The following is an 18,065-nucleotide window of genomic DNA, read 5'->3' as shown; positions in this document are numbered from 1 at the left end:
ACCGTGACTCAATATATTTGGAGGAACAGAAAAACCTATAAACGAATATCTGACTTACATAACAGCCAACACACACACACACACACACACACACACACACACACACACACACACACACACACACACACACACACACACACACACACACACAGCCTTGTAGCACTGATGGCACGCCAAATAGACATGCACACACACCACACACACAACATATTTAATCATCGAGGAGCACACAAAGCTAGCTTAAAACATTCAAAATGTCAGTTTTTTACAGATTGTTTCATTTAAATATCATTTAAAAACAAAATTCATCTCAATAATTTCTTTAGACACGTTAATGCATCAAATTCTGAATGAAATGTTTGACTCAAGACACAGAAATGCAGCAAATATATACCATTATGCTAACGTTTTAGCCCTAAACGTAAAATTAAACGGTATCCTCCGTCAAAACCCAGCGGTTGGTGACAATACACGCGATGTAATTAAGCGTTAATCAGTTTAATGGAGGATATCTGCATTATTTCTTTCATTTTTCATCATAAACTCTTCCTCCCTGCAGAGAATGACTCCACATTCTTATTTTTAATCCATATTTTTGGCCTCTTACCCTTTTTTCCAGGTTCCCAGATCCTCCTCAGCAGGAGCCTCTCTCCGTTGCCCAGCACCAGCCGAGTGCGCGAGGACAGCTGGCACAGCGCGAGCCGCAGATGCTTCAGTGCCGACGATCCCGCCGCAGCCAATAAGGAGCCGTTTGTACTCGACTAACGGAAAAGACCGACCAATAGGAGACGAGATGTGAGTGTGGCGAAGGGGTCTCCTCTCCTCAGTAGACAGGGGCGTGTCTCCTGCCTCCAGAGATACGTGCTGCCTTCAAATGCTATCGGAAACAGAACAGTTAAAACCTGTTGAGCTGATTATGCTGTCACCTGTTGATGACAAATGGTGACCAAGCCTGAACAAAGAGGTGATACTGATAGTATTAAATGTAAACGACACACCCTACCTATTTTAAATAACTCTTAAGACTCATGATAGATTCTGTTGTAGTGAAAATTACATTAAAATAAAATATTTAGTTTAATTTAAGAAACAGAGGTTGAAAAATAAATCATATAGATTTTTAGTGTACTTTATTTGTGCCATAATTTTGTTAACAGGCTACTTTGAAATTGCGTTTACATCTTTAGTTTGATTTCATGTGACTAAATTTGTTTATTTTATATTTATTTGTATACTTTAGGAATCTTCATTTACTATCTTTTTTCTTCTCCTTTACATTATGATTCATATACCCTTTTTCAAAAAAAAAAAAAGAAAAATCATGAATAACTAAAAAAAAACATTATTACAACTAGGGGGCTGAGCATTTAAAATATTGCCATATGCCAAAGAAAAACCTTAAACAATCATATATTCTGAGAGTTATGTAACACAAAGACTAAACTCTAGGGGGGAAAAGGATAATTCATACCAGGCAGCAGTTATTAAAATACTCTCTTGCCATCCTAAATTAGAAAGTATAAAAACAAAACATGTGGTTTTCTGTTAAATTTCATTTTTACAGATGTAAAACATCAACAGCCCTTTTTTTCTGCTTCCCAAAATAAAATGACATGGTTTCTTAGATAAACTACTAAACAAAAAGTAAATCCTCTTATGTCACAGCACGCAGGGTTGGTGTTATTTCACATCTACAGCTTTTCACTGCTTCACTTGCAAAAGCTTACAAAGAGCACTTGAACACAACAATATAAGGCTGAGGGATTTACTGTTTTTAGAGCAGTTTATCAGTTAGTATTATCTTTATTTTGGCTTTTTTCACAGGTATAAACCATAGGGTAACATGGTTCAGTCATCTAAAAACTGAGCTGTTGTGGATAGCTGGTTTGAAAAAGAGCTACACATCTGCACAGAAACTGCACATTACTGACTGCAGTTGAAGTCTTCAAGGATAAACACAAGTGAAACCTGTTTTCCCTATTAGAAGCTCAAAAACAATGCCTGCAGTGCAGCTAATGCAAATTTCCATCAACCTAGTCGCTGAAAAAGAAGTGGAGTCGCATCAGGCTTTTGGTTTCCTGGCGAAAAGCCACAAAGAATTGCTTGTGAGTCAACTCAGCTGCACCCTCAAACCACGCTCAATAACATATGAGTAAAATGCTGATTGCAAATGTGTTGGGTTAAAGTCAGCAAAAGCTTAAATACTGTTGAAAGCTGTTAAAAAAAATAAAAACATGAAAGCACTTGTTATTCTGGTGTTGGATTGGAAAGATAAACCTTTATCCTCCAATGTGTGTGGACGAAATCGAGCTTCAGGCCAAAATCACAAGAAACAGTCTCTTTTTTATTCACGGTTCATTTCTTACATAGTTCAAGTACAAAGTTAAAATGCCTTTTAATTAGTTCATATTCATACAAGAGTAAAATAATAATAGTGCCTCTTCATTACTACGACAAACTTAAATACAGTCATTGTAAAGACAAACTTGATTTATACTCCTAACAATATATTTTTCTTATTTTCAGATAAAATTTTAGCACCTTTTTGAAACACCAACAGGTCTTCCTTTTTCCTAAAAGCTCATCTTTCATTTAGTCCATGAGATGAGTGTCTGAATGCGCCACAGCTTTGTGTGTGTTGGTGTTGTGTGCATATGTCTCTGGGCATGTGTTAATAACAGTGTTGTGTGTGTTTGTGTTTGTATGTTTTTTTTTAATCAGTGTTGAAAACAACGCGTCACTCAGCCTGGAAGCTGTCGATAGGCGAACAGAAACATCATCACCGTTTACCCACCATGAGAAGATATCAGCTCTGTCTCTCGCTTTATGTCGGACTGCGCTCAGAAACAAAAGCAAGAGGAAACAAACATCGAGGGAAACAGACAAACATCCAAACTTGAGTTGTATTAGTAGTTTCAAACAGTTTAATATCTTATTTTGTTAATTCTTGATTTATTTTCATTTTATGATTTAATGTTGGTTTGAATTAGGTGATTTTTCTGGGTGCAGGCCTTTGTAAAACTTGCAATTTGTGGCGCTGAAACAGAAAAATGATTTTTGCTTCATGTGTTTGTCTCATTAAGGGGTCTTTAACAGGTCAGATTATCATTCATTTCCTTTAAAAAACAAACTTTCAGGCCAAATACGGTTTTGGTTTTGTCTTCAGTGATATTTTTACTACTTTTGCTCCTGTGTTTGTCTGAAGATCTTTCATGTAACCATGGCTGCATTGTTTACATGTGAAATTTGATGTTAGCAGTCTGTAGCATGTCAATGCTAACTAGTGCAAGGCCGGATGTTTCCCCACAAGGTGAGGAAAAGAAAGTGGGGTTTTCTAAAAAAACGCACCTTATGATCTTGGCTTTAATATTTGTTCAAATGTAGAGCTCTTCTTTCTTTCGTGATGCTGTTGCCCCCTGACTTTGTGATACGTTTTAAGGATAGACTGAATATCACCTTGGCTGATTATCGGCGCCAATATTTAGCATTTTGAAGCATATCAGCATGAGCCTATTCATTAATCCAGCGGCTGATAAGAAATTAAATTTCAGACTGTTATTCCTCTCTGTCTGCTGTCACTAATCCGTCATTAGCATTGTCCCATTCATGGTACCATCTGATTGGTGACACGCAGAGACATTTTTTGAAAAAATTGACTTACTTAGGAAAACTTTAGGGAGCTATTTTTTTTTTTTTTTAAGTTTTCATTTAACTTTATAAGACAGCTGCTGAGCCAGGAAGCAGTTTAAATGTGTTTAAACAAAGTTAAGTGTTAGAGTTTGTATCATCCCAAATTTTGACACCAATATTTTCACTTTTATTGTAAATGAATATCGACCCCAAATATGTTATCGGCTTCCTTATCCACTGATTATTGGTATCAATATCGGCCCTGAAAAAAAACCACATCAGTCTATCCATAGACTGTTTATAGAGTGGACAGCGTGGCTCCGCCATTTATCATTGTACAGTTTTGAAGCCAAAATTCCCGCCACAGGTGCTGCCATTGTAGCAGTTTGCAGCCAGAGTCAAATTATCATTTTCTTTCCAGAGTAAAATCACTTCCTGACTCTGCCTCCCGACATATTTTACGATCTCCGAAAAAAATACACAAGAACAGCATCTGTCAATCATCGTTCAACGTTACGTAAAACCTCGTTTTTAACCTCGTATAACTAATGAAAATGAAATTTTCAGAAAAAAGAGGACTTAAATACAAGGCAGCCAAATAATATCTTCAAAATCACCACAACAATCTGACGTGAGACACATTTCTTTGAGGTGTAATAATTTTTTAAAGTTTGACCACAGCCCATCTGGAATGACTGGAGAGCCAGATTTTTTAATCTATACTGCAGCCAGCCACCAGGGGGAGCAGTTTTTGGAGACCTCACACTGAGTATTAAAAGAAAGAGTTGTTTTTGGGAGTTTACGTTTGATGGTTTGTTTTCCTTCAGTGTTTTTTCACCTTGCTGATGTTTCAGAGCGTCTTTCAGAAGATCGTTTCAACAATTTCTTGCGGCATCCTCGGGTACAATAGAACAAGTCACTATACTAACTGTAATATAAGCCTCCTCTAGCCTCCCCTTCTCCTTTCTGGGCTGAGACGGAACTGAACTGAGCACCAACCTGGAACAGTACACACACACAATAACAGATTATTATTGTCATTATTATTACCATTATTATTATGATCATTACGCCCTAATCTAACATGGAATCGGAGATTACACTGACTGACTGACATGCAGCACCTCGGGGTCGGAGAGTGGAGGGTTTCAGGGGGGGACGGGGGGGGATATTTGGGAGCACCAAGCGCCGCAGGGCGATGATGTCACAGCCTGCAGCGCTGTGGGAAGCCTGAAGGGGACAGGCGGCCGGCAAAAACACAGTGTGTATGCGTGTGTGTGTTGTAAGGAAAAAGAGAAGCAGGGGGGGGGTCGGCACTGTGTTTCCAGCGGATGTGTGTGTTTGTTTGTGAGTGTGTGTTTAACCTGCAAACGCACTGTAAAAAAGAGCAACGTTTAAAAAGCACCTGAAGGTTGGTTGTATAAACAGAGAGTAAACATGATGGAAAAAAGTTTGAACCTGCTGGTTTATTGTTTGTTTTTGTAAATGTTTGTGCATGTTTTCTGTATGTGTGTGTGAGTGTGTGTGTGTTTCTGCATGTGTCCAGTCGTTAGCTGGTATCTGAGGAAGGTCAGAGTAACGGAAGGCTTCCCGGAAAAAGATGGCCGCCTGAGGGCCAAAAGCACCAGAGATGTTTTTCTCTAAAGACAGCCCTGTCTGAAAGTGTCTGCGAGTACCAGAGTCTCAGAAACATTTTATTGGATGACGTTTGCTTGTTGCTCTGTCACAGAGCGGCTGAGTTTATCCAAGCATGCATTGGGCAGAAAGGCAGAAGAAACACCCGAGTGTGTGTGTGTAAGTCTGTCATTACCACAGGGCTCTCTGGGTTTGTCCTCAGAGGAAGATAACCAGCATAGTCTGAGGACTTCAGGCTCTGGTTTTAAAGTGAAGGGGGACGTTTCACCTAAACTACAGCATAGAAACGACTCTGGACATTCTTTGGGCGGCGTTCTGGTTTGCAGCAGAGGTGGATATTGCAGCGATAACTGGAGGACATTCTGGATCCCTGACAAAAAGATGGAGCAAAGAGTCCGGATCACATACTGGATCCTTCTCGACCAGACACAAACAGATCACATGAAAGAGGAGCGACGACGAGGGGAGCTGAACGGTGACTCAGAAGACCTAAATCCCCCCTGACACTCAGCTAATTTAAAAAGCTGCTTTGGGCAAGAAACTGAACTCCTGAGAAGTCCGGTAGTGATTATTAGAGGCAGTGCTGCTCCGGAGGCAGAAGTAATCTCACAGGATGGATTTAAATACTCCAATGAAAAACACAATCGCTGATGTTCCTCAAAATCTTGTTTAAAGGGACACGACTCTCTTAAATTTTCACCAAATTGGGATAAAAACAACTTAAAGATGATCTTACAGATCACATAAACTCATTTCACTGATTTCTGATTTCTAACCTGCTGCAGAAAAACGCTTTAGCAAGAGGTTTTTGGATTTTTTTCAGACGCTAACTTTTAATTCTGTCCACTGTTTTGAGGTGACATAAAGGGTCTCACAGTTTTAGATCAAGCTCTAGATTGTGCATATAGAATGGTTCTAACACTGCAAAAACTGAAATCTTATCAAGTGTTTTTGTCTTATTTTTAGTAGAAAATGTTTTTTTAGACTTAATATGAGCCACATTCAACTGATCAGTCTAAATTTCATGTGAAATCAGCTGATAGCAGCCTGTAGCATGTCAATGCTAACTGGTGCTAGGCCAGATGTTTCCCCACAAGGTGAAAACATCGACCTGATCCACATATGATTGGATCAGGTCGATATTTTCACCTTGTGGGGAAACATCTGGCCTAGTACCAGTTAGCATTGACATGAAATCAGCTGATAGCAGCCTGTAGCATTTCAATGCTAACTGGTGCTAGGCCAGATGTTTCCCCACAAGGTGAAACATGTACCTGATCCAATCATATCTGGATCAGGTATTGGAGGGAAAGGATCGACCCAAACTTGACATTTCATTCACACATCAAACTGTTACTCTTCAAAACTTTCAATCCAAACTGCAAAATTCAGTTTTAACATAAGTAGTAATAAAAAGTAAAGTAACTTAAGTTTAAATAAAGTTTGATTGACACCCATTTCCTTTTAATGGATTGAAATACACACCTAAGGAAAACTAATGACTCAGCACTTTATTTGCACACTTTAAGACAACCCGAGGTGCAGAGCATGCAGGTAATTATTAAACACTGGTATCGGATCAGGATCCGTATAGGATGATACCCAAAACCCAGGTGTCGGTACTGGTATCAGGACCAGAAAAGCTGGATCAGTGCATCCCCAGTTTTGGTATGTGACGTTTTAATTGGTCGGATGTGAGCTCGTTACACAATTTCCCTCTGTGAAATAACCTTGCTGGTGTGGAAGCTTGCCATTAAAAAAAAAGGGGTAAAACTAGCAAAATATCTGTGCGAAAAACATTTGTCCGGTGTGCAAAGGGCTTAAGGCAGGGCTGTCCAATTTGGGGCCCGTGGGCCAAAGTCAGCCAGCAAGCATTTTTTTTTTGGCCTGCTGCCCATGTTTGAATTTTTATTACATATATATTTCAAATTAAAGTAAATTAATGTAGATATATTACTCATTTATAGGGGAAAAAGTCTATGGTAGGTGTCTAGTTTTATTACCATTCCTTATTTTGAAAGGATGGAAAATGCTCTATATTTGGTTTCATAGAAGCAAACTGTGTCCCATGTTATTTAGGTCATATTACGCTAAATGTCTTTAAAGACACAGGCCTAAGTTACTTCTACAAAATTACTTGTATGAGTATTTATTTTGCACAATTATGCTAAGGATACTTTTAATGTCATGCACGGCAACACAAATGTTTAGTTTTGGTTTCACCCTGATTCGTTTTTGGCCCTTCACTGGAAGGAAGGATTAGATTATCGTCAGTTTATATTAAGATTAAGGGCGTCTTGTTTCCAAGTTATTTAAAGACAAATATCAGGTCTGAGTTGCTTATAACATGTAAAAAAAATCTGCCAATGGAAAAAAAACTTCACATAAGACATTTTTCTGGACTGCTCAGGTGAATGTGGCTCATATTAAGTCTAAAAAAGACACATCCTACTGAAAAAAAGACAAAAACACTTGATAAGATTTCAGTTTTTGCAGTGTAGTATCTGTCTTTCTTTTTACATCTTTTAATCTGCATCTGACAACCAGGCAGCCAAAAAAAAACAACAACAAAAAAAACGGTTGTTTCACAGGAACATGAGCGTGTGTCCTTGTTGTGCCCTCTCCCTGAGCCGTTCAGGACGGATCGCGGTGAAACAGCTTTGTTTTATCACGCAACACACAGCTGCAATAATCTCCCAGATGATATAAGATGAGCTCCTGATGCTGACAGCTTTTTAAAATCAGAGCTGGGAAAAAAAAGAAAATACTTCACACTGTATGAAAAGCTAAAGCCAATACAATATTCCTGAATTAGAAATTGAAATTTTGTTGTTAATTACTGTAGCCTTCCATTAATTGTAGCCTTCCTTTAATCATAGTAGCTCTCTGACTGCAATACATTACAGAGTTGGTGTTTGTGGCCACTAGAGGGAGCTCTAAACTCTGAGCATTTACACAGCCTGAGCCATATTTTCAGCAAAAACTGAAATCTTTTAAGTGTTTTTGTCTTGTTTTCAGAAAAAAATGTCTTTTTAGACTTAAAATGAGCCATATTTACCTGGAAAAATGTTTTATTTTATGTTATTTAAAGACAAAAATGAGGTCTAAATTGCATGTAAAAAGTACAAGAGAAAAGTTACTTGTATTAAGACATTATTCTAGTTTCAATCAATTGTTTCTTGCTCTATTGGCAGATTTTTTCAAGCAATTCAGACCTCATTTTTGTCTTTAAATAAGTTTTAATAAGACATTTCTGGACTGATCAGTTAAATTTGGCTCATATCAAGTGTAAAACGTGTCGACTTTTATTCAGATTTTTCTTAATTTTCTGCGATAGATTAAAAAAATTGGAGATCTCCTGTCAATTAATGACACATTTATCTGTTTTAAGATATAGATACCAGGGCTTTTTTAGGTCTGATTCTTTTTTATTGATTTGCAAAGATGATGCTTTTGTGTTCTCGACCTGCAAATGTTTGCTGTTAAATTTCCAACTGTCATTAATGTGTTTTTGATATCTTTAATGCTTTACTAACAAAAGAAATGAATTTAGTTGACTTGATTTAAAGAAACAAACATCTACATACGAGAAGGGTCAGTGTAGAAATGGTAGATTTGGGTGTTCATGCAGGAAAAACAGAGCTTGTTTTGGTTTGGGAACAGGGAGGATGTGGGGATAGCTGCTGGATTCACCCAAAAGTCTTTGATAGTTTTTAATCATTTCATATTTTTTGGTAGTCCTGTGCCCACAAACAGGTTTTTCTTTGGTTAAATTAAACGTTTCTACCTCTGGAGCAGCCCTGACACACGCTTCTCGTCTGATAAATCAGTGGATGTCAAACAATCAGCCTCTGTCGCCCGGTGTTTCCTCCACCTGCTCGTCAGCATCTGTTAAACTCAGTCAGCATCCAGAGTCTGTCCAGTCCAGAGAGCACCAAAATCTGATAAAGTGTTGTATTAAAGTTGCACCATTTGGACTCTGCCACTGCCTGACCAGCACCATGAACGTTGAAACTGGTGTGTGTGGGTGTATGTGTGTGTGTTAATTGCACAGTTGAACACTATCAGCACTGTCACTACGCATGAGAAGAGCCAAGTGTTAGCGTTAGTTTGCACTTCCTGGACAGATTCATTGGTGTGTCGTTGTTGTTGTTGTTGTTGTTGTTGTTGTTGTGTTTGGATGCGGTCAGAAACAGAAAGTCACGGCCTCTGGAGGTTTTGGAGCTCCAGCTGCAGAAGACGTCGGTTTCAAGCTCAGACAGGAAGATTGTGTGTGAAGAGATACAGTACAGAGATCTGCACCAGAGTGTGTCTGAGTCTGCTCGTTTGGACATCTGTAAGGTAGCACCAGGGGACTACGGTCAGCCAGTGGTCTACACGGGGTCGAGGGAAGCAGTCCTTTACAGTGTGTGTGTGTGTGTTTGTGTGTTAAACATGTGTGTGTGTGTGTCCGGTCATCTTTGTCATCCTGCGTCAGCCAACCTTCATGTACTCACTGATATTACTTACTCTTCATGTGGACTCTTTGTGTGTGTGTCAAAGAGACAGAGGGTTGGTGGTGTGTGTATATGTGTATGTGTGTATGTGTATGTGTGTGTGTGTGTAAGTGTGTGTGTGACTAATAGCAGGCGAAGTACTCCTTGAGCGGGGCGAAGAGGTGCCTGATGACGGGGACACTCCAGGAACGTCCCAGCAGCCTTTGCCGGGCGAGACGACTCATGTTGGACACGTCGGTGTAATGGACGGGGAAACCAAACACCCTGAAAACACACACACACACACACACACACACACACACAAAATTTCTTCAGATTATCGCTGAGCCAGCAGTACCAATTCACGTACAATCAAACGGTACAATGTTTAGGTCCTTAAATGCATCCTTGAGACTGAGGGAGACGAAGAGTAGGAGATTTTCCTACTGGACTTGAACGCAGCACTACAAGTTTATATATCGAGACAGAAATATGTGAGATTAAAATAACTTCAAAATTTTACCTCTCCATCTCGGTGCACCACAGGATGTCCTCCTTGTTGTCCATGTAGACGGGGAAATGCTCGTCTTTCCCCTGCTTCACAGAGTTGGAGCGTGTCGTTATCGTACGCAACTTCTCAAACTGGAATTAACATCCAGAGCCCAACACACACACACATAAACACACACACAGACAGAAACACACACGCAAATCCTTATTTACCCTACAGCTGGTTTGTAAAAGCAGCTTCTTATAACACATCATTAAAGACATGATAAACAACCAGTGGTGAGAGCTGAACATCTTTATCTTCTTAGAAACTCGGATTCAGTTTCTGCGGCTACGTTTTCAGAATGAGGCTAAAATCTGCATCAATAGATGAAAACAGTTTTATTGTTCATTTGTTTTCCTTCAACTTCAGCAGATCTCAGACCTTAGCTCCAGATACTGCAGGTTCATCCCTTTTCGTTTTTTGCTTTTTCACCTTAATCCAACCTTAAAGTGATGCTCCGGGATGGAACAAGTTGGGTCCTATCACAAGGTTTAGGGCAGAAATTACCCCTACAGCAGTGTTTTTGTGCAGCAGAAGCCCAGAGTGCTCACACCAAACACCCCCTCCCTGCTCCTCTGCAGGTTTCCTCTGCACTCAGACGGGGCCATATTTTACTTGACCAAAACACAAATAAACAGACTCCCATTGAAAAAGTCTGATATCGGTCTGCATTCACACTTTATTTAGGGAATTTTCAGTTACTTTCACACAAAAACACCGCTAAATAAGGCCCTAGTTCTCATCATCTCGTAAAACGGCGCTACCTCCGCTGCAGAGCCACAGCTGGCTACAAGGCGCTCGCCGCTTAGTGTATCAGTCTGGGCGCGTGAATGCAGACCGATATCAGATTTTTTCGGTGGGAGTCCGTTTATTTGTGTTTTTGGTCAAGTAAAATATGGCCCCGTCTGAGTGCAGAGGAAACCTGCAGAGGAGCAGGGAGGGGGTGTTTGGTGCGTGCGCTCTGGGCTTCTGCTGCACAAAAACACTGCTGTAGGGGTAATTTCTGCCCTAAACCTTGTGATAGGACCCAACTTGTTCCATCCCAGAGTATCACTTAAATCTCACTCATCACTGGTTTAAAAGTAAAGTAAAAGTCATAGGAAGTCACTCACACACATGCACTCACACACACACATTCAGAAAGGTGTCTACCTTTGCTGTGCGTCCGTGCTCTAGACACTCTTGGAGGTCCAGTTTGTCGTTGGCCATGGGCGACAGAGGTCTGAGAACAGAGAGCACACGTTGAAGGAAAAGGAAATTTAACAGTCGGGGATCCACAGACTCAAAAACAGGTTGAACCTGACATGATCTGACACACTTTTTGTTTTTTTCTGTTTGCTTGGACTCCAAGCTCCAATAATTGTCAGAAACATTGCAAAAAAAAGTGTCCATTTTGGTGTATGTACTAGGAGTGTGCCACATCATACCGTCTATGATAATACGGGTACAATTTTTTGACGAAATAAATTTTTCATTTTGTGATATTTACAGTGCAGGGACTCAGTGACGTATGACGCTCCCTGCTGTGTACAAAACAACGTCTGAGAGTGAAAGTAGCACGGCAGCATCAACTTCGTCCTCACATGAGGATTTAGAGCCTAAAAGAGGAGCTACCTCAGTGATGTGGAGGTGGTTTGGCTGAACAAAGATCAGACACGCAGCAAAACACATTGAATGTAAAATGTGCAGGAGAAATATTGCAGCGAAGAGTGGCAACACCACAAACATGTTCCACCACCTAAAGCTGAAACACACGGACGAATACGACCAGGCGATGAAGACACGTGAGGAGGACGTGAAAGCTACGTTATTATCGGTGGAAGCGTTACCCCAAATTCACACATAGAGTGTGAAGCGCAGTTCAGCAGATTTTGGGAACCTGTCAGTTCATACTGGATGCGTCTTTGGAGTGCAGCACAGCGCCCATAGCGGCTGGATACCTGAGATCACAAGATCACAGGAGAACCACATGTTCCTGCAGGATCCCACCCAGGACAACGTACTTTCATGCTAATTAATTAGCATGTTAAGCTCATCTGGGCCTCCAAAACTTCAGCTCCTTCAGTCCATGCCTTCTCCTTTCTGTTGGTGTCCTTATAGAAAGAATGAGTTGTGTCGTGTAGGATTATGAAGTTTTTCACCTGGTAGATTAACTTTTCCTCCTCCAAAACCTCAGATTTCCTCTGGATCTGATCTACTTTGTTTACATTTCAAGCTTGTGTAGGAAATGATTGGAAAAGTGGCTTCTATACCGTGTGAACAATAAAAATGTTGTTTTTCAGAAGCAGAAACTCAACTAATGACAAGTTATTATTTTTTTCCCCCCATATCATCAGAAATATCATTATCGCAACTTTCCGTAAAATATCCTGATATAGTTTTGAGGCTATATCACCCGTAGTGATTTTGTTAGTGTTAGATTCTCTGTCTTTGTGAAATGAGTCCTGTGTTTTTAGCCTGTTGACAAAAAAAATAACTGAGTTAAGAAACATTCAGCTTTCTGTGGTGGGACCAGAATATTTCTTTTGGAAAAACTGCAGGTGTTTATTTAGTTTATTTAACCGTGGTTGATGTCCTTGCTTTTACAGCTCATAATAAACAGATATAATAATGGTGCATTAGAGTGCCACTCATTGGTCAGTACATGGAGAGCAACTGCAGGCAGATCCGTCCGATGTACAAAAAGGTTATAAAAATCCAATTTAAGATAAAACTAAATCTGCTTTAAAACCACATATAGTAACATTTGTACATTGTCAGTCATGTTTATGAATTAAATTAACGATCTACAAATTTGTAACTTGAGGCCCAGCCAAAACTGACATTCTGTCTCCGTCCACCCAAAGGATTAAAAAAAAAATAAAAATGCAATTTTCACATTTTTTTGTAAGTGAATGAAGGTTACAAACACCAAAATGGAGACAATTTTTTTGTGATGTTTCTGACGGATTAGACCCTTCAATTATTGGAGCTTGGTGTCCAAGCCGGCAGAAAAAACACAAAGAAAGTACAACAGACCATGTCAGGTTCAACCCGTTTTATTGAGTTTCTGAGCCTGTTGATGACTATAAAGGTTTGAAGTATTTTTTAATTCATGATGACGTTAGACTTATGATCATAACTGTGGTGTGTGTGTGTGTGTGTTACCTGGACATGCCGGGCAGGTTTCCCCAGAAATATCGAGCGCGGTGGGCAGCAGACACCTCCTTGGCGTCAATCATGACGGGGTTACACTGGAGAGGAGCAGAGGAGTGAAATCTTGTGAGGTTTTTCTCCAGTTACACTAATTTAATGAGTTTAAAATCACCTTAAAGAGCTTCACACATTTTAAAAAGCAGTGTACACTGTAAAAAAACTGAAATCTTATGAAGTGTTTTTGTCCTATTTTCAGTAGAAAATGTCTTTTCAGACTTAAAATGGTACCTCTAAAAAGCGGGAGATATCTCGTTTGTCGCTAACTCCCATAGCAACCACGTTCTCGAACAGCCAGAAGAACGGTCGCTCGTCGCCCAGCTTTGGTCGAGCCTCGTGCAGCAGGCGGTAAAACTCAAAAAACAACCGGCCTGTTCCCTCTGTGGACGAGAAAGTTCAGCCTTTAAAGTCATTACTCTGTTGGATCGTCAGATACTGAGACTTAAAGAAGGATCCGGTTACCAAAGAGGCCTTTTCTTGCAGGGTTGACTATAGAGAGGTCGTTACAGGGGCTTCCTCCAATCACCAGGTCGAATGGTCCCCACTCTTCAATCTGACACAGAAAAACAGTCGGCGAAGGAAATCAACAACCATCCCAGAACTCTGGGTTATTACAAAGTTTACGGAGAGGAGTTTCACTCACGTGTTTGTGTGTTATGTTGCGAACGTCGCCCACGTACATGATGCGACCTTGGTGTCGAACCATGCCGACAGTGATGGAGTCCTCGCACACCTCAGACGCCACGTATTTGTCCACCTGGATGCCCAAATCTTTCAGCACCAGGAGACCTGAGCGAACACACACAAACACACACTGATTGAAACACTTTGCCATCGGAGCAAACGACTCGAGAGATCTTCTCCAATGAAGTTAGTGAAGGATCAATTAATGAAATTAAGGGTAGCTTTTCTTTATGATATACACTCACCAGCTACTTTATCAGGCACACCTGTCCAACTGCTCGTTAACACAAATTTCTGATCAGCCAATCACATGGCAGCAACTCAACACATTTAGGTCAAGAGGATCTGCTGCAGTTCAAAGCGAGCATCAGAATGAGGAAGAAAGGTGATTTAAGGGACTTTGAACGTGGCATGGTTGTTGGTCTGAGTATTTCAGAAACTGCTGATCTACTGGGATTTCAACCCACAACCATCTCTAGGGTTTACAGAGAATGGTCCCAAAAAGAGAAAATATCCAGTGAGCGGCAGTTCTGTGGGACAAAATGCCTTGTTGATGCCAGAGGTCAGAGGAGAATGGACAGACTGGTTGGAGCTGACAGAAAGGCAACGGTAACTCAAATAACCACTGGTTACAACCGAGGTCTGCAGAAGAGCATCTCTGAACACACAACACGTCCAACCTTGAGGCAGATGGGCTACAGCAGCAGAAGACCACACCGGGTGACCCTCCTGTCAGCTAAGAACAGGAAACTGAGGCTACAATTCACACAGCAACACCAAAACTGGACAATAGAAGATTGGAAAAACGTTGCCTGGTCTGATGAGTCTGGATTTCTGCTCCACATTCAGATGGTAGGGTCAGAATTTGGCCTCAACAACATGAAAGCATGGATCCATCCTGCCTTGTATCAACGGTTCAGGCTGCTGCTGCTGGTGCAATGGTGTGGGGGATATTTTCTTGGCTCACTTTGGGCCCCTTAGTACCAACTGAGCATGGTTTAAAGTCCACAGAAAAAAAAGAAAAAAAAAGAGAAAAAGAAAGAAAGAAAACAAGGAAGATTAAGAGGGGGGGGAGAGAAAAAAAGAAAAAAAGAAAAAAGAAAGAAAAAAGGGGAAAAAAAGAAGAAAAAAAGAGAAAAAAGAGAAAAACGAAAAAAGAAAGAAAAAAGGGAAAAAAAAAGAAAAAAGAAAAAAAAGAGAAAAAAAAGAAAAAGGAAAGAAAAAGGAAAAAAAGAAAAAAAAAACAGAAAAAAAAGAAAAGAAAAAAAAAAAAAAGTCCACAGCCTTCCTGAGTATTGTTGCTGACCATGTCCATCCCTTTATGAGCACAGTGCACCCATCTTCTGATGGCTACTTCCAGCAGGATAACGCTCCAGGAGAGTTACGCTTTTGTTGATCAATCAAGTATTTTTGTTTTTTTTGTGCTCTTTTTTGCCCTTGTGGATTTATCTTTCGTTTCCTTGTGGATTTTATATCGTTCTCGTGTGTGACAAGGACAAAAAAATGAGTGAACTACAATTTAAAAGAGCTTAAAAAAGGACAAGTGGGTTAATTTTGTTAGGTTGGCATTTTTATGGAAAAGTCAGCGTCTGGGAGATTCATTGGTTGCATTTGTTAAATAATATTTTTGATTACTAAAATGCTCCTTGCTGTGTACGTTTTCTAGTTTTCCTATAAGAGAAAGGTTGTGTTGTTACTTCAGCAAACACTTTCTGAGCTGTTACGTTCAGTCATGGTCGTCTGTACCTGTGGCGATGCCGTCAAACAACGAGAGGACTCTGATCGGTTTCCTCTTCTCTGCGGCGACTGGAGGATACAACTTGGCGGGTTCCTGTGGAGAAATGAAAACGAGACTTAAGGGTCTCTTTGCTGTACAGGAAGTGGAGGGCTGTAGCGATGAAGCTTCAACATGTTCTGCTTTAATCTGCGTTAGCCTTCATTGGTAATTAAACTGTAACGAGCTCTGGAGCAGGGGCCTCACTCAGCCTAACTCATTTATGGCTGCGTTTAACTCTGATTGATCGGAGCCTACAGAGTGATTCAGCAGATTAGACACAGGAGGTCTGATGGATCAGATTTACTTACTGTACGATGTCTGGACTGATGAATGAGAGCTGAGGTGCTCTGACAGCATCAGTCCTGTATGATACTATGAGCAGTTATAGCAGCTTTTGTTTAAGTCGGGTGATATATATTATATATTTTTAGTTTCCCTTTTGCCAATGAAAAAACAGAAAGATTAGTTCAACCCAGCTCCTGTTTTTACTGAGTTTACTGGTTTTGATCATTTTTCTTAAAGATATGATTTGATTTAGCTTCTTTGGTGTCCCTGTTTCCTCTCACTGTGACGTAATGTCCCTTTAATGTAGTTCTTAATTTTTCTGGATGCTGATTGGTTGGATTATCTTTTGTGTGAGGATATTTTTTTCAGGGTTGAAAACAAGAATAACTGAGTCCAATTGCTGTACGTACAAATTCTTGTTCGTGGTTGTTGGCGAAGAAGTGCTGTAGTCTGCTGGGCCAGTCGTCTCGCCGCCGCAGTAACCCGTAGGAGCTCCGGGGGCCGCACATGTAACAGTTCCAGGGGTCTTCTTCGATGGCTGCCGCCGCCGAACCGGCTCCAACCAGAAGGTCCACACATTCCACACAGAAACACCTGCACAAGCACACACACACAGCACAGACATTATGAAACGTGTGGCTCCACCTTTTACCATCGAACAGTTTTAAAGCCTTGTTTTAACCTCTTGTAACTAATGAAAACGAAACTTTCAGACAAAAGAGGACTTCAATACAAGGCAGCCAAATGATATCTTCAAATCCCCACAACAATCAGACGTGAGAAACATTTCTACCAGGTGTATTAATTTTTTAAAGTTTGACCACAGCCCATCTGGAATGACTGGAGAGATGGATTTTTTGACCTATACTGCAGCCAGCCACCAGGGGGAGCAGTTTTTGTGGCAACCTCACTTCAAGCCGGGTGTGATGACTTCCATTTGTTTTTACAGTAGCTGTAGCTGACTTCACTTGCAGCTACATCCTGTATCTCGTGGTTTTCAATACTTATAAGAGTTTAATTTCAAACTTACACATCGTGCACTGATTTTATTTTAGTGGGTTTTTTTAAGTGACAAATTTTAACAATTGGTCAATTCTACAGTTTCATATTGCAAATACTTTTGTCCAAAGTGATGACCTAAACAAGCAAGAATTAAGTCAGAAGGAAAACCTAGTTAGTGCAAAAAATTGCTACAAGAGGTCTGGCCGCAGGTGCTGCCATTAAGTGCAAGATTTTTGTTTTGTTTTTTTTTTATATTGAAAAGAGGAGAAGGATCGGATTAAGGCCTAAGTGTTCCCTGAACAGATGAGTCTTCAGACATGTCTTAAAGTAGAAAGGGACTCTGTGGATCGTATAGAGTTAGGTAATTCATTCACCGTTTGGGAACAACAGAGGAGAAGAGTCTGGCTAGAGATTTGGAGCCGCACTGGGCTGGGAGCACCAGGCGTCTTTCACAGGCAGAGTGTAGTGGACCAAAAGGAGTGTAGACCTGAATGAGGGACCCCAGGTCGGCAGGAGCCAGAAGAAGGGCTTTGAATTTGATTCAAGAGTTTTAACCCAAAATATATTTTACCAACATAAATCATGATTAACTGTTATTTAGTAAAGCACTCTGCAGTGACTAATCATCTCTTCTGTTGACTCATTTCTGGCATTGTGTTGGAAAAGTAGATCCTGTCATCGTATCAACGAGAAACTATTTCAAAATAATGAATTATCATCTTAATTTAGGTTTCTTGCAGGAAAATGACAGAATGAAGCACAATATCTTTCAGATCCACCATATTTCTTTAGATTGAAACAAACAGTTTTAAAGAGTTTGTCAGTATCCCGA

General features: G+C 40.3%; 2 protein-coding genes across 5 annotated transcripts in view; both read right to left on the bottom strand.

Moving 5' to 3' along the window:
- The window catches only part of LOC141801974 (dihydropyrimidinase-related protein 5-like), a 31,506-nt gene extending 30,744 nt beyond the window's left edge, over positions 1-762 (bottom strand). Inside the window, exon 1 of the mRNA XM_074685339.1 lies at positions 608-762. The gene's annotated coding sequence lies outside the window, so the exon portion shown is untranslated. The remainder of the gene's footprint in view (positions 1-607) is intronic.
- Positions 763-4,392: 3,630 nt separating this feature from the next.
- LOC141801593 (DNA (cytosine-5)-methyltransferase 3A-like) overlaps positions 4,393-18,065 on the bottom strand; it is a 90,767-nt gene continuing 77,094 nt past the window's right edge. For 3 of the 4 annotated variants that reach the window (XM_074684693.1, XM_074684694.1, XM_074684692.1), the window contains 9 exons: positions 16,642-16,825; positions 15,916-16,000; positions 14,129-14,274; positions 13,948-14,038; positions 13,717-13,865; positions 13,441-13,526; positions 11,446-11,515; positions 10,264-10,382; positions 6,475-10,025 (listed from right to left, as the gene is read on the bottom strand). In XM_074684693.1, the coding sequence (XP_074540794.1) occupies positions 9,884-10,025; positions 10,264-10,382; positions 11,446-11,515; positions 13,441-13,526; positions 13,717-13,865; positions 13,948-14,038; positions 14,129-14,274; positions 15,916-16,000; positions 16,642-16,825 (1,072 nt within the window). In that variant the 3' untranslated portion in view covers positions 6,475-9,883. Of the gene's footprint in view, positions 6,377-6,474; positions 10,026-10,263; positions 10,383-11,445; positions 11,516-13,440; positions 13,527-13,716; positions 13,866-13,947; positions 14,039-14,128; positions 14,275-15,915; positions 16,001-16,641; positions 16,826-18,065 lie in introns of those variants that run through there. The other variant, XM_074684695.1, reaches the window with a different exon arrangement.

The sequence above is a fragment of the Halichoeres trimaculatus genome, unplaced genomic scaffold (genome assembly GCF_033239565.1).
Source record: "Halichoeres trimaculatus isolate MK-OKI-2021-1 unplaced genomic scaffold, fHalTri1.1 fHalTri1_scaffold_13, whole genome shotgun sequence".
Taxonomy (NCBI): Eukaryota; Metazoa; Chordata; class Actinopteri; order Labriformes; family Labridae; genus Halichoeres; species Halichoeres trimaculatus.
This window is presented reverse-complemented; position numbering and strand designations above follow the sequence as displayed.